General features: G+C 52.3%; 1 protein-coding gene across 1 annotated transcript in view; it reads left to right on the top strand.

Moving 5' to 3' along the window:
- LOC106563116 (breakpoint cluster region protein) overlaps positions 1–14,021 on the top strand; it is a 135,035-nt gene that overhangs the window by 86,789 nt on the left and 34,225 nt on the right. Inside the window, exon 2 of the mRNA XM_045689934.2 lies at positions 10,448–10,632. Coding sequence (XP_045545890.2) covers positions 10,448–10,632 — 185 coding nt within the window. The remainder of the gene's footprint in view (positions 1–10,447; positions 10,633–14,021) is intronic.

Genomic DNA, 14,021 nt, shown 5'->3' with positions numbered 1-14,021 from the left:
GTGCTGGGTGAGGTGAGGTGTACTGTGCTGGGTGATGTGAGAGGTACTGTGCTGGGTGATGTGATGTGTACTGTGCTGGGTGAGGTGAGGTGTACTGTGCTGGGTGATGTGAGGTGTACTGTGCTGGGTGATGTGATTTGTACTGTGCTGGGTGAGGTGAGGTGTACTGTGCTGGGTGAGATGAGGTGTACTGTGCTGGGTGATGTGAGGTGTACTGTGCTGGGTGATGTGATGTGTACTGTGCTGGGTGAGATGAGGTGTGCTGGGTGGGTGAGGTGAGGTGTACTGTGCTGGGTGAGGTGGGGTGGAGTGTACTGTGCTGGGTGAGCTGAGGTGTACTGTGCTGGGTGAGGTGGGGTGGGGTGGAGTGTACTGTGCTGGGTGAGCTGCGGCGTGCTGGGTGGGTGAGGTGAGGTGTACTGTGCTGGGTGAGATGAGGTGTACTGTGCTGGGTGAGGTGTACTGTGCTGGGTGAGATGATGTGTACTGTGCTGGGTGAGGTGAGGTGTACTGTGCTGGGTGAGGTGGGGTGTACTGTGCTGGGTGAGGTGAGGTGTACTGTGCTGGGTGAGGTGTACTGTGCTGGGTGAGGTGAGGTGTACTGTGTGAGGTGAGGTGTACTGTGCTGGGTGAGGTGGGGTGTACTGTGCTAGGTGAGTTGTACTGTGCTGGGTGAGGTGAGGTGTACTGTGCTGGGTGAGGTGAGGTGTACTGTGCTGGGTGAGGTGAGGTGTACTGTGCTGGGTGAGGTGGGGTGTACTGTGCTAGGTGAGGTGTCCTGTGCTGGGTGAGGTGAGGTGTACTGTGCTGGGTGAGGTGTACTGTGCTGGGTGAGTTGTACTGTGCTGGGTGGGGTGTACTGTGCTGGGTTGAGGTGTACTGTGCTGGGTGAGGTGAGGTGTACTGTGCTGGGTGGAGTGTACTGTGCTGGGTGAGCTGCGGTGTGCTGGATGGGTGAGGTGAGGTGTACTGTGCTGGGTGAGGTGAGGTGTACTGTGCTGGGTGAGATGATGTGTACTGTGCTGGGTGAGGTGAGGTGTACTGTGCTGGGTGAGGTGGGGTGTACTGTGCTGGGTGACGTGAGGTGTACTGTGCTCGGTGAGGTGTACTGTGCTGGGTGAGGTGAGGTGTACTGTGTGAGGTGAGGTGTACTGTGCTGGGTGAGGTGGGGTGTACTGTGCTGGGTGAGGTGAGGTGTACTGTGCTGGGTGAGGTGAGGTGTACTGTGCTGGGTGAGGTGAGGTGTACTGTGCTGGGTGAGGTGAGGTGTACTGTGCTGGGTGAGGTGGGGTGTACTGTGCTAGGTGAGGTGTACTGTGCTGGGTGAGGTGAGGTGTACTGTGCTGGGTGAGGTGAGGTGTACTGTGCTGGGTGAGGTGAGGTGTACTGTGCTGGGTGAGGTGAGGTGTACTGTGCTGGGTGATGTGGGTTGTACTGTGCTGGGTGACGTGAGGTGTACTGTGCTGGGTGAGGTGAGGTGTACTGTGCTGGGTGATGTGAGGGGTACTGTGCTGGGTGAGGTGAGGTGAGGTGTGCTGTGCTGGGTGAGATGAGGTGTACTGTGCTGGGTGAGGTGAGGTGTACTGTGCTGGGTGAGGTGGTGTGTACTGTGCATGGTGAGGTGAGGTGTACTGTGCTGGGTGAGGTGAGGTGTACTGTGCTGGGTGATGTGAGGTGTACTGTGCTGGGTGATGTGATGTGTTCTGTGCTGGGTGATGTGAGGTGTACTGTGCTGGGTCAGGTGAGGTGTACTGTGCTGGGTGATGTGAGGTGTACTGTGCTGGGTGATGTGAGGTGTACTGTGCTGGGTGAGATGAGGTGTACTGTGCTGGGTGATGTGGGGTGGGGTGTACTGTGCTGGGTGAGGTGTGGTGTACTGTGCTAGGTGAGGTGCGGTGTACTGTGCTGGGTGAGGTGAGGTGTACTGTGCTGGGTGAGGTGAGGTGTACTGTGCTGGGTGAGGTGAGGTGTACTGTCCTGGGTGAGATGGGGTGTGCTGTGCTGGGTGATGTGTACTGTGCTGGGTGGGGTGAGGTGTACTGTGCTGGGTGAGGTGAGGTGTACTGTGCTGGGTGAGGTGAGGTGTACTGTGCTGGGTGAGGTGAGTTGTGCTGGGTGATGTGAGGTGTACTGTGCTGGGTGATGTGATGTGTACTGTGCTGGGTGAGATGAGGTGTACTGTGCTGGGTGAGGTGAGGTGTACTGTGCTGGGTGATGTGAGGTGTACTGTGCTGTGTGAGATGAGGTGTACTGTGCTGGGTGAGGTGTACTGTGCTGGGTGAGGTGGGGTGGGGTGTACTGTGCTGGGTGAGATGAGGTGTACTGTGCTGGGTGAGGTGAGGTGTACTGTGCTGGGTGAGGTGAGGTGTACTGTGCTGGGTGATGTGAGGTGTACCGTGCTGGGTGAGATGAGGTGTACTGTGCTGGGTGATGTAATGTGTTCTGTGCTGGGTGATGTGAGGTGTACTGTGCTGGGTGATGTGATGTGTTCTGTGCTGGGTGATGTGAGGTGTACTGTGCGAGGTGATGTGTTCTGTGCTGGGTGAGATGAGGTGTACTGTGCTGGGTGTTGTGGGGTGGGGTGTACTGTGCTGGGTGAGGTGTGGTGTACTGTGCTATGTGAGGTGCGGTGTGCTGGGTGGGGTGTACTGTGCTGGGTGAGGTGGGGTGTACTGTGCTGGGTGAGGTGAGGTGTACTGTGCTGGGTGAGGTGAGGTGTACTGTGCTGGGTGTACTGTGCTGGGTGAGGTGAGGTGTTCTGTGCTGGGTGAGATGAGGTGTACTGTGTTGGGTGGGTGAGGTGAGGTGTACTGTGCTGGGTGAGGTGAGGTGTTCTGTGCTGGTTGAGGTGAGGTGTACTGTGCTGGGTGATGTGAGGTGTACTGTGCTGGGTGATGTGAGGTGTACTGTGCTGTGTGATGTGAGGTGTACTGTGCTAGGTGATGTGAGGTGTACTGTGCTGGGTGAGATGAGGTGTACTGTGCTGGGTGAGGTGTACTGTGCTGGGTGAGGTGTACTGTGCTGGGTGAGTTGTACTGTGCTCGGTGGGGTGTACTGTGCTGGGTGAGGTGAGGTGTACAGTGCTGGGTGAGGTGTACTGTGCTGGTTGGGGCGTACTGTGCTGGGTGAGGTGAGGTGTTCTGTGCTGGGTGATGTGATGTGTACTGTGCGGGGAGGGGGACGGCTGGGGTTGGGGTGTACTGTGCTGGGTGATGTGAGGTGTACTGTGCTGGGTGATGTGAGGTGTACTGTGCTGGGTGAGATGAGGTGTACTGTGCTGGGTGAGATGAGGTGTACTGTGCTGGGTGATGTGAGGTGTACTGTGCTGGGTGATGTGATGTGTACTGTGCTGGGGGAGGTGGGGTGGTGTGTACTGTGCTGGGTGAGGTGAGATGTACTGTGCTGGGTGAGGTGGGGTGGGGTGTACTGTGCTGGGTGAGATGAGGTGTACTGTACTGTGCTGGGTGAGGTGTACTGTGCTGGGTGATGTGAGGTGTACTGTGCTGGGTGAGATGAGGTGTAGTGTGCTGGGTGAGGTGAGGTGTACTGTGCTGGGTGAGGTGAGGTGTACTGTGCTGGGTGATGTGAGGTGTACTGTGCTGGGTGAGATGAGGTGTACTGTGCTGGGTGAGGTGTACTGTGCTGGGTGAGGTGGGGTGGGGTGTACTGTGCTGGGTGAGATGAGATGTACTGTGCTGGGTGAGGTGAGGTGTACTGTGCTGGGTGAGGTGAGGTGTTCTGTGCTGGGTGATGTGAGGTGTACCGTGCTGGGTGAGATGAGGTGTACTGTGCTGGGTGATGTGATGTGTTCTGTGCTGGGTGATGTGAGGTGTACTGTGCTGGGTGATGTGATGTGTTCTGTGCTGGGTGATGTGAGGTGTACTGTGCGAGGTGATGTGTTCTGTGCTGGGTGAGATGAGGTGTACTGTGCTGGGTGTTGTGGGGTGGGGTGTACTGTGCTGGGTGAGGTGTGGTGTACTGTGCTATGTGAGGTGCGGTGTGCTGGGTGGGGTGTACTGTGCTGGGTGAGGTGGGGTGTACTGTGCTGAGTGAGGTGAGGTGTACTGTGCTGGGTGAGGTGAGGTGTACTGTGCTGGGTGGGGTGTACTGTGCTGGGTGAGGTGAGGTGTTCTGTGCTGGGTGAGATGAGGTGTGCTGGGTGGGTGAGGTGAGGTGTACTGTGCTGGGTGAGGTGAGGTGTTCTGTGCTGGTTGAGGTGAGGTGTACTGTGCTGGGTGATGTGAGGTGTACTGTGCTGGGTGATGTGAGGTGTACTGTGCTGGGTGATGTGAGGTGTACTGTGCTAGGTGATGTCAGGTGTACTGTGCTGGGTGAGATGAGGTGTACTGTGCTGGGTGAGGTGTACTGTGCTGGGTGAGGTGTACTGTGCTGGGTGAGTTGTACTGTGCTGGGTGGGGTGTACTGTGCTGGGTGAGGTGAGGTGTACAGTGCTGGGTGAGGTGTACTGTGCTGGTTGGGGCGTACTGTGCTGGGTGAGGTGAGGTGTTCTGTGCTGGGTGAGATGAGGTGTACTGTGCTGGGTGAGGTGGGGTGGGGTGTACTGTGCTGGGTGAGGTGAGGTGTACTGTGCTGGGTGAGGTGAGGTGTTCTGTGCTGGTTGAGGTGAGGTGTGCTGTGCTGGGTGATGTGAGGTGTACTGTGCAGGGTGATGTGAGGTGTACTGTGCAGGGTGATGTGAGGTGTACTGTTCTGGGTGAGGTGTACTGTGCTGGGTGGGGTGTACTGTGCTGGGTGAGGTGTACTGTGCTGGGTGAGGTGTACTGTGCTGGGTGGGGTGTACTGTGCTGGGTGGGGTGTACTGTGCTGGGTGAGGTGAGGTGTACTGTGCTGGGTGAGGTGTACTGTGCTGGGTGAGGTGAGGTGTACTGTGCTGGGTGATGTGAGATGTACCGTACTGGGTGAGAAGAGGTGTACTGTGCTGGGTGATGTGATGTGTTCTGTGCTGGGTGATGTGAGGTGTACTGTGCTGGGTGATGTGATGTGTTCTGTGCTGGGTGATGTGAGGTGTACTGTGCTAGGTGATGTGATGTGTTCTGTGCTGGGTGAGATGAGGTGTACTGTGCTGGGTGTTGTGGGGTGGGGTGTACTGTGCTGGGTGAGGTGTGGTGTACTGTGCTAGGTGAGGTGCGGTGTGCTGGGTGGGGTGTACTGTGCTGGGTGAGGTGGGGTGTACTGTGCTGGGTGAGGTGAGGTGTACTGTGCTGGGTGAGGTGAGGTGTACTGTGCTGGGTGAGGTGGGGTGTACTGTGCTGGGTGAGGTGTGCTGGTTGAGGTGAGGTGTACTGTGCTGGGTGATGTGAGGTGTACTGTGCAGGGTTATGTGAGGTGTACTGTGCTGGGTGAGATGAGGTGTACTGTGCTGGGTGGGGTGTACTGTGCTGGGTGAGGTGTACTGTGCTGGGTGGGGTGTACTGTGCTGGGTGAGGTGTACTGTGCTGGGTGAGGTGTACTGTGCTGGGTGAGGTGTACTGTGCTGGGTGGGGTGTACTGTGCTGGGTGGGGTGTACTGTGCTGGGTGGGGTGTACTGTGCTGGGTGAGTTGTACTGTGCTGGGTGGGGTGTACTGTGCTGGGTGAGGTGTACTGTGCTGGGTGAGGTGTGCTGGGTGAGGTGTACTGTGCTGGGTGAGGTGTACGGTGCTGGGTGAGTTGTACTGTGCTGGGTGGGGTGTACTGTGCTGGGTTAGGTGTACTGTGCTGGGTGAGGTGTACTGTGCTGGGTGAGGTGGGGTGTACTGTGCTGGGTGAGGTGTACTGTGCTGGGTGAGGTGGGGTGTACTGTGCTGGGTGAGGTGTACTGTGCTCCATGTCTTCTCCTCCTCTCCATGTCTTCTCCTCCTTCTCTCCTCTCCACATCTTCTCCTCCTCCTCTCCTCTCCATGTCTTCTCCTCCTCCTCTCCTCTCCACATCTTCTCCTCCTCCTCTCCTCTCCATGTCTTCTCCTCTTCTTCTCCTCTCCACATCTTCTCTCGCTCCATAAAGGCGTTGTGGGCAGGAGCAGATTTACGACCCACCCCCGACCTCTCTCCCTCCCCCTCTCCCCCCTCCCTCCCCCTCTCCCCCTTCCCCTCCCTCCCTCTCTCCCCCCTCTCTCCCTTCCCCTCCCTCCCTCTCTCCCTTCCCCTCCCTCCCCCTTACCCCTCTCTCCCTTCCCCTCCCTCCCTCTCTCCCTTCCCCTCCCTCCCTCTCTCCCTTCCCCTCCCTCCATCTCTCCCTTCCCCTCCCTCCCTCCCTCCCTCCCTCCCTCCCTCCCTCCCTCCCTCCCCCTCCCTCCCTCTCTCTCTCCCTCTCTCCCACTCTCTCCCTCTCTCACCCTTCCTCTCCCTCCCTCCCGCTCTCCCTTTCCCTCCCTCCCGCTCTCCCCCTCCCTTCCCCTCTCCCCTCCCTTCCCCTCTTCTCCTCCCTCCCTCTTGCTCTCCCCCTCCCCCCCCTCTCCTCCTCCCTCCCTCCCTCCCTTAGGAAAAGTGCTTTCTGTCTGATGCATGTCTGGGTCTGCCTCAGACCACTCCTCTCTGTCTCTGTCTCTCTCCATACATTTTCCCAGTCTTTCTCTTTCCCCCCCCTTGTTCTCTCTCTTTCTCTACACCACAGGGACTGACTGAGTTTGGTCACTGAACGTTTCATCTGTGTGTTTAGGTCAAGCTTTCCTTCAATACCCAGGCACTAGTGTCTTTTTTAAATCACACATACTGTCGTGGCCAAAAGGTTTGAGAATGACACAAATATACATTTTCACAACGTTTGCTGCTTCAGTGTCTTTAGATATTTTTGTCAGATGTTACTATGGAATACTGAAGTAGAATTACAAGCATTTCAAAAGTGTCAAAGGCTTTTATTGACAATTACATGAAGTTGATGCAAAGAGTCAATATTTGCAGTGTTGACCCTTCTTTTTCAAGACCTCTGCAATCCGCCCTGGCATGCTGTCAATTAACTTCTGGGCCACATCCTGACTGATGGCAGCCCATTCTTGCATAATCAATGTTTGGAGTTTGTCAGAATTTGTGGGTTTTTGTTTGTCCACCTGCCTCTGGAGGATTGACCACAAGTTCTCAATGGGAACTGGGGAGTTTCCTGGCCATGGACCCAAAATATCGATGTTTTGTTCCCCGAGCTACTTTGTTATCACTTTTGCCTTATGGCAAGGTGCTCCATCATGCCGGAAAAGGCATTGTTCGTCACCAAACTGTTCCTGGATGGTTGGGAGAAGTTGCTCTCAGGGGATGTGTTGGTACCATTCTTAATTCATGGCTGTGTTCTTAGGCAAAATTGTGAGTGAGCCCACTCCCTTGGCTGAGAAGCAACCCCACACATGAATGGTCTCAGGATGCTTTACTGTTGGCATGACACAGGACTGATGGTAGCACTCCCCTTGTCTTCTCTGGACCAGCTTTTTTCCTGGTGCCCCAAACAATCGGAAAGGGGATTCATCAGAGAAAATGACTTTACCCCAGTTCTCAGCAGTCCAATCCCTGTACCTTTTGCAGAATATCAGTCTATCCCTGATGTTTTTCCTGGAGAGAAGTGGCTTCTTTGCTGCCCTTCTTGATACCAGGCCATCCTCCAAAAGTCTTTGCCTCACTGTGCGTGCAGATGCACTCACACCTGCCTGCTGCCATTCCTGAGCAAGCTCTGTACTGGTGGTGCCCCGATCCTGCAGCTGAATCAACTTTGGGAGACGGTCCTGGCGCTTGCTGGACTTTCTTGGGTGCCCTGAAGCCTTCTTCACAACAATTGAACCGCTCTCCTTGAAGTTCTTGATGATCTGATAAATGGTGGATTTAGGTGCAATCTTACTGGCAGCAATATCCTTGCCCTTTTTGTGCAAACAATGATGACGGCACGTGTTTCCTTCCAGGTAACAATGATTGACAGAGGAAGAACAATGATTCCAAGCACCACCCTCCTTTTGAAGCTTCCAGTCTGGGATTCGAACTCAATCAGCATGACAGAGTGATCTCCAGCCTTGTCCTCGTCAACACTCACACCTGTGTTAACGAAAGAATCACTGACATGATGTCAGCTGGTCCTTTTGTGGCAGGGCTGAAATGCAGTGGAAATGTTTTTGGGGGATTCAGTTAATTTGCATGGCAAAGAGGGACTTTGCAATTAATTGCAATTCATCTGATCCCTCTTCATAACATTCTGGAGTATATGCAAATTGCCATCATACAAACTGAGGCAGCAGACTTTGTGAAAATTAATATTTGTGTCATTCTCAAACCTTTTGGCCACGACTGTACACAAGAGATTAGGAAAAAATGCTTGAATGCGCATATGTATGTGTGTGCATGCACCTACACGGTTGAGACGTATGTGAGTGTATATGCATGAGAGTAATGTGTGTGTACACCAGAAAGAGAACAGTCTGTCTGTGGAGAGGCCTCTTCACTTTGTTTTCAACTAGAAGCCAATGGCCTTCCCAGATGTCAGGGCAGCTGCCTCACCTTCAGCTGGAGGAGGAGAGAGAGGTAGAAGGAGAGGAGGAAAAGACTCAGCCATGTCACGCTCCAGTGGCAGAGGTCTCCTTCACACTGCTAGCGGACTGGCGGCAGACGCACATACACACAGTCACACCCACGCACAGAAAAGTACACCATTCATAACAGCACCAAAATAGGTTTTCATTTATACATTGCATTTACCTAGAGCTGGCATCAATAGACCAGTGTTTCTGGAAGTCAAGTCACATGATACATCTGTAGACCCCGCCCTCTGGTGTTTTGGAAAAGACCCATGCGTTGCCATGGCATCTGAACACCTGCTTTCCCCTGTGTGATTGTACTTTTCCACCTGCTTGGGGAAAAAGGCCTCTTACACCCCTCCCCCCCCAAAAAAGGTTTCCATGCCAATGTGATTTAACTGTGTTTTTCCCTGTTCGCGATGGCTGGGCTGCCCCTCTCTGCCAATGGTTCCAACAGGAAATCAATGAGTGTACTTTTTGAGAGTTGGAGAAATGGGGACAAGGGTGTGTGTGTGTGTGTGTGTGTGTGTGTGTGTGTGGATGGTGGATTCCTCCCTTGTGGGGGCTGCTCGGGGATGAGAGAAGAGAGGAGGTTAGGCAGGAAGCGGGAGCTGGGGTGTGACCAGAATGAGTATGACTGCAGCTGTGGAGCCTGCCAGCGGACAAATGGAGGACCTGTGCAAAGAGGAGGAGGAGGGGGGGGGGGAGACTCGCTGGGCTTGAGGGGCTGTCATACTGTAGACTCTGTCTGGGCCTGGAGTGGACTGTCTATGGATGGTTCTGAGATACGGTATTTTCCCAGGGGCTAGGAGCTAAAGCACAGTGACCTTACACCTGACCCATGACTCCTTATGAGGCCCTGGGCGTACAATTAGTCTTCAATCATAACACACACAACCAGACCACTAATACAGGCCTGTACAGAATACATGCTTAGGGGATTGACAGGTTGACTTAGTTCATGTGTGTTTGGTAAGTCTTTGAGTCGTGGGGGGTTGTACTTCAACACTAAGGCACGGTAAACAACTCTGTTACTCTACTTAACGTGCCGTTTTGTCTTCATACGCCCCTCTGCCAGAAGATCTTCTCTCGTGCAGCAGATACCTTGTTGTATTCAGAGGTGGTGGTGGTCTTGTGTGGTCAGGTAGGCTATTCCTGGTTGTGACTACAGCCATCACAGACTACTACTCTACTCACACAGTCATCTGTGAGTGTTCCTCTGGCACGTACTTTACTAGTGTCTCTCCTAAAGGCCCTTGGCATGGGCTACTGGGCGGACACCGTGCAGGCGGTGTGCCCATCCTCAGACAGACAGTCCCTCTGTGTTCCCCTGGCATGGCCTGGCAGCATGCCCCTGCAGGGCGGCTTGCAGCAGTGGGCACTAGCCAGTAGGCAGACAGAAAGTCACTATGGGCAGTAGGCTCTGGGCACAGTGGGCAGTGGACACCCAGGCAGGCAGGGGAGAGTGGGATATCTCACACTTACATAGAGGTTAGATTACTCTGCTGTACTCATGGAAGGAGAGAGAAAGAGAGTGGGAGAAAGAGTGAGAGACACAGAGAGAGACAGAGAGACACAGAGAGAGACACAGAGAGAGACACAGAGAGAGACACAGAGAGAGAGAGAGAGACAGAGAGAGGCTTCAGAGGCCAATCAGCACACATGAACCCTGGTCAGCTGTTGTGGGTGGTATGTATGTGTGTGGGGGGTTGACCAAAAGTTCTCTGACATTCTGACTCAGATGTCTTCCACTCAGCATTACACACACACACTTCCCAGAACTCTCCACTGTACTCAGCCTCCTGGCCTTGAAGGAATTTGGACTATAAACGGAACTCAAAACATACTAGGATGAAGAAACGTGTATACTGTGACTCAACAACATGATCACGAATGCTTTGTCTATACTCAAATAAAACGACTAGAAATGATTTGACTGACGTTTGTTCACTCCACTCACAGACGGTCCGTTCACGGGGATCCCTCCCACTTACGGTTATGATGCAGACCGTGCGGAGGAGCAGAGGCGCCACCATGACATCCTGCCGTACATCGACGACTCGCCCTCCTCCTCGCCACACCTCAGCTCCAAGAGCCGCAGCAGCCGAGACACCCTCTCCTCTGGATCCCTCGAGTCCTCCAAGTCGGTGAGTGTGCCCCTTCCCACTTCAATTAAGTCTACCACAAAGGTCATCTCCCACTCATTCCAGAAAGCTCCCTCATATCAAACAGGGAATTCTTTCCCAGTCTATAGAGTACCACAGTATGAGTCACAATACCCATAAAACCTAGCGGTCAAACAGGGAAATGGTTCCAATCATTGTTCCACCGGTTCATTTTTCCCATAGGGGATTTTTAGAAACACTTAAAATAAGGGCTGTGTTTCGTGTAGGCTTACCCTCAATATATTCGCCTGTATTTAACCTCCCAAGATGAAATGCTAATTAGCTGCTAATGTGGCTATCATAAAGAACTACAAAACCCATGGTGATCTGGACAAGACAGCCCAATCTCTGGATTAACTATCTAATGTTAGCTAAATGTAGTCATGAATAAATTGGCTACATTTCTTTAAATGGACAATTCTGCAAACTGTCTTGTGCAAGTTTTAAAATGACACAAGAGGTGCTCGCAGGGATTTGTAGTTTTGCATGATGTCTACATTGACGCTAATTAGCATTTTCAAATCTGAGAGTAAATAGAGCTGAATATATTGATAAAAGTCACCTTGTCCGAGAGAGATTTACATGGTTGTCACAACAGTCTAAGCATAAACGCTGCCCTTATTTTAAGTGTTTCTAAAATCCCCTATGAGGAAAATGAATGGTGTGAAAAACGATTGGAACCATTTCCCTGTTTGACCGCTAGGTTTTATGGGTATTATGTCACCTCCACTGTGGGACTCTATACTATCAGCCTCTGGCCCTCCCTCACGGCCTCAACCATGAAGAGACATAAACACTTATCTCTGAGGCACGTCACCTTACCATCTGTAAGCTTATTATCTTCATCAGTTAGCTGTATTACCTAAGTTATATTGCGGTTTTTGTGATGTGATTAAACTTGTGATAGGTGTGTGTGTACACCTCACTGTTCAGGTGAGCCTGGTGCAGTGTGAGTATGTGTCGTGCTAAACACACCGTGCTGCAGTCAGTCTCTCGCTCTCTCCCCTGAAGGAAGTAGTCACATCAATGGTCATAAAGGAAGGCCTATGACCCGCCCCCAGTCTCGCCTCAGTGGCAGAGAGAGCGCTTGTCAAATTGATTGATGGTTGAATCTTCTAATAAATGACGAGTCCCTGGGCTGCACCCAACCTCTGACCTTTTGGGTTTGTCTCGCTCATTGGTTTTAATAAGCGCGCACGCACGCACGCACGCACACACACACACACACACACACACACACACACACACACACACACACACACACACACACACACACACACACACACACACTCTTTCTCTCTCCCTCTCTCGCTCTCACTGTCCACAAAGAGTGATGGATTTGTTATACAATAGCAGGGATTGAGTGAACATTGATGCGGGGACTCTGTGCAGGTGTTTGATGGGGTTGAGGTCAGGGTTGAGGTCAGGGCTCTGTGCAGGTCAGTCAACTTCTTCCACACCGATCTCAATAAACCATTTCTTTATGGACCTCACTTTGTGCACAGGGGCATTGTCATGCTGAAACAGGATAGTGCCTTCCCAAACAGTTGCCACAATGTTGGAAGCACAGAATCGTCTAGAATGTCATTGTATGCTGTAGCGTTACATTTTCCCTTCACTGGAACTAAGGGGCCCGAACCATGAAAAACAGCCCCAGACCATTATTCCTCCTCCACCAAACTTTACAGTTGGCACTATGCATTGGGGCAGGTAGTGTTCTCCTGGCATCCGCCAAACCCAGATTCGTCCGTCGGACTGCCAGATGGTGAAGCGTGATTCATCTCGTGTCCACTGCTCCAGAGTCCAATGGCAGCGGCAAGTTTTACACCACTCCAGCCGACGCTTGGCATTGCGCATGGTGATCTTAGGCTTGCAACCTATGACGGTGATTGTATGGCTGTGTGCTCAATGTTATACACCTGTCAGCAACTGGTGTGGCTGAAATAGCCTAATACGCTAATTTGAAAGGGTGTCCACATACTTTTATATATATAGTGCATTCGGAAAGTATTCAGACCCCTTGACTTTTTCCATATTTTGTTGCGTTACAGCCGTATTCTAAACAAATCCTCATCAGTCTACACACAATACCCCATAATGACAAGGCGAAAACAGTTGTAATTTGTTTTGCAAATGTATTACAAATACGTAAGTATTCAGACCCTTTTGAGACTCGAAATTGTGCTCAGGTGCATCCTGTTTCCATTGATCATCCTTGAGATGTTTCTACAACTTGATTGGAGACCACCAGTGGTAAATTCAATTGATTGGACACAATTTTTTATATTTTATTTAAACTTTATTTAACTAGGCAAGTCAGTTAAGAACAAATTCTTATTTACAATGACAGCCTTCCCTGGCCAAACCCTCCCCTAACCCGGACAACGTTGGGACAATTGTGCGCCGCCCTATGGGACTCCCGATCACGGCCGGTTGTGATACAGCCCGGGATCGAACCATGGTCTGTAGTGATGCCTCTAGCACTGAGATGCAGTGCCTTAGACCACTGCGCCACTCGGTAGCCCTTTATAAAATGATTTGGAAAGGCACACACCTGTCTATATAAGGTCCCACAGTTGACAGTGCATGTCAGAGCAAAAACCAAGCCATGAGGTTGAAGGAATTGTCCATAGAGCTCAGTGACAGGATTGTGTCGAGGTACAGATCTGAGGAAGTGTACCAAAAAAATGTCTGCAGCATTGAAGGTCCCCAACAACACAGTGGCCTCCATCATTCTTAAATGGAAGAAGTTTGGAACCACCAAGACTCTTCTTCGAGCTGGCCACCCGGCCAAACTGAGCAATCGGGGGAGAAGGGCCTTGGTCAGGGAGGTGACCAAGAACCTGATGGTCACTCTGACGGAGCTCCAGAGTTCCTCTGTGGAGATGGGAGAACCTTCCAGAAGGACAACCATCTCTGCAGCACTCCACCAATCAGGCCTTTATGGTAGAGTGGCCAGACGGAAACCACTCCTCAGTAAAAGGTACATGACAGCCTGCTTGGAGTTTGCCAAAAGGCACCTAAAGTACTCTCAGACCATGAGAAACAAGATTCTCTGGTCTGATGAAACCAAGATTGAACTCTTTGGCCTGAATGCCATGTGTCACATCTGGAGGAAACCTGGCACCATCCCTACGGTGAAGCATGGTGGTGGCAGCATCATGGGACCTATTTCAGCTACACCCGTTTCTGACAGGTTCCCCCAGAATCCTCCGCTACCATGAGGCCATTCCTGAGTGATCACATCACCCCTGAGGCAACGCCTGGAAAAAGGTCACTCTCATGTCTGTGGGCCCCGCCAACTCTTCTGAAGGGTTAAGATTCTCCTCAAGGCTGTTAAATGTCTTTAACGAGTCCCCACTACCTGCCAA

The sequence above is a fragment of the Salmo salar genome, chromosome 11 (genome assembly GCF_965601325.2).
Source record: "Salmo salar chromosome 11, fSalSal1, whole genome shotgun sequence".
NCBI lineage: Eukaryota > Metazoa > Chordata > Actinopteri > Salmoniformes > Salmonidae > Salmo > Salmo salar.
Note: the sequence above shows the minus strand (reverse complement) of the source record. Positions and strands in the feature narration are given on the sequence as shown.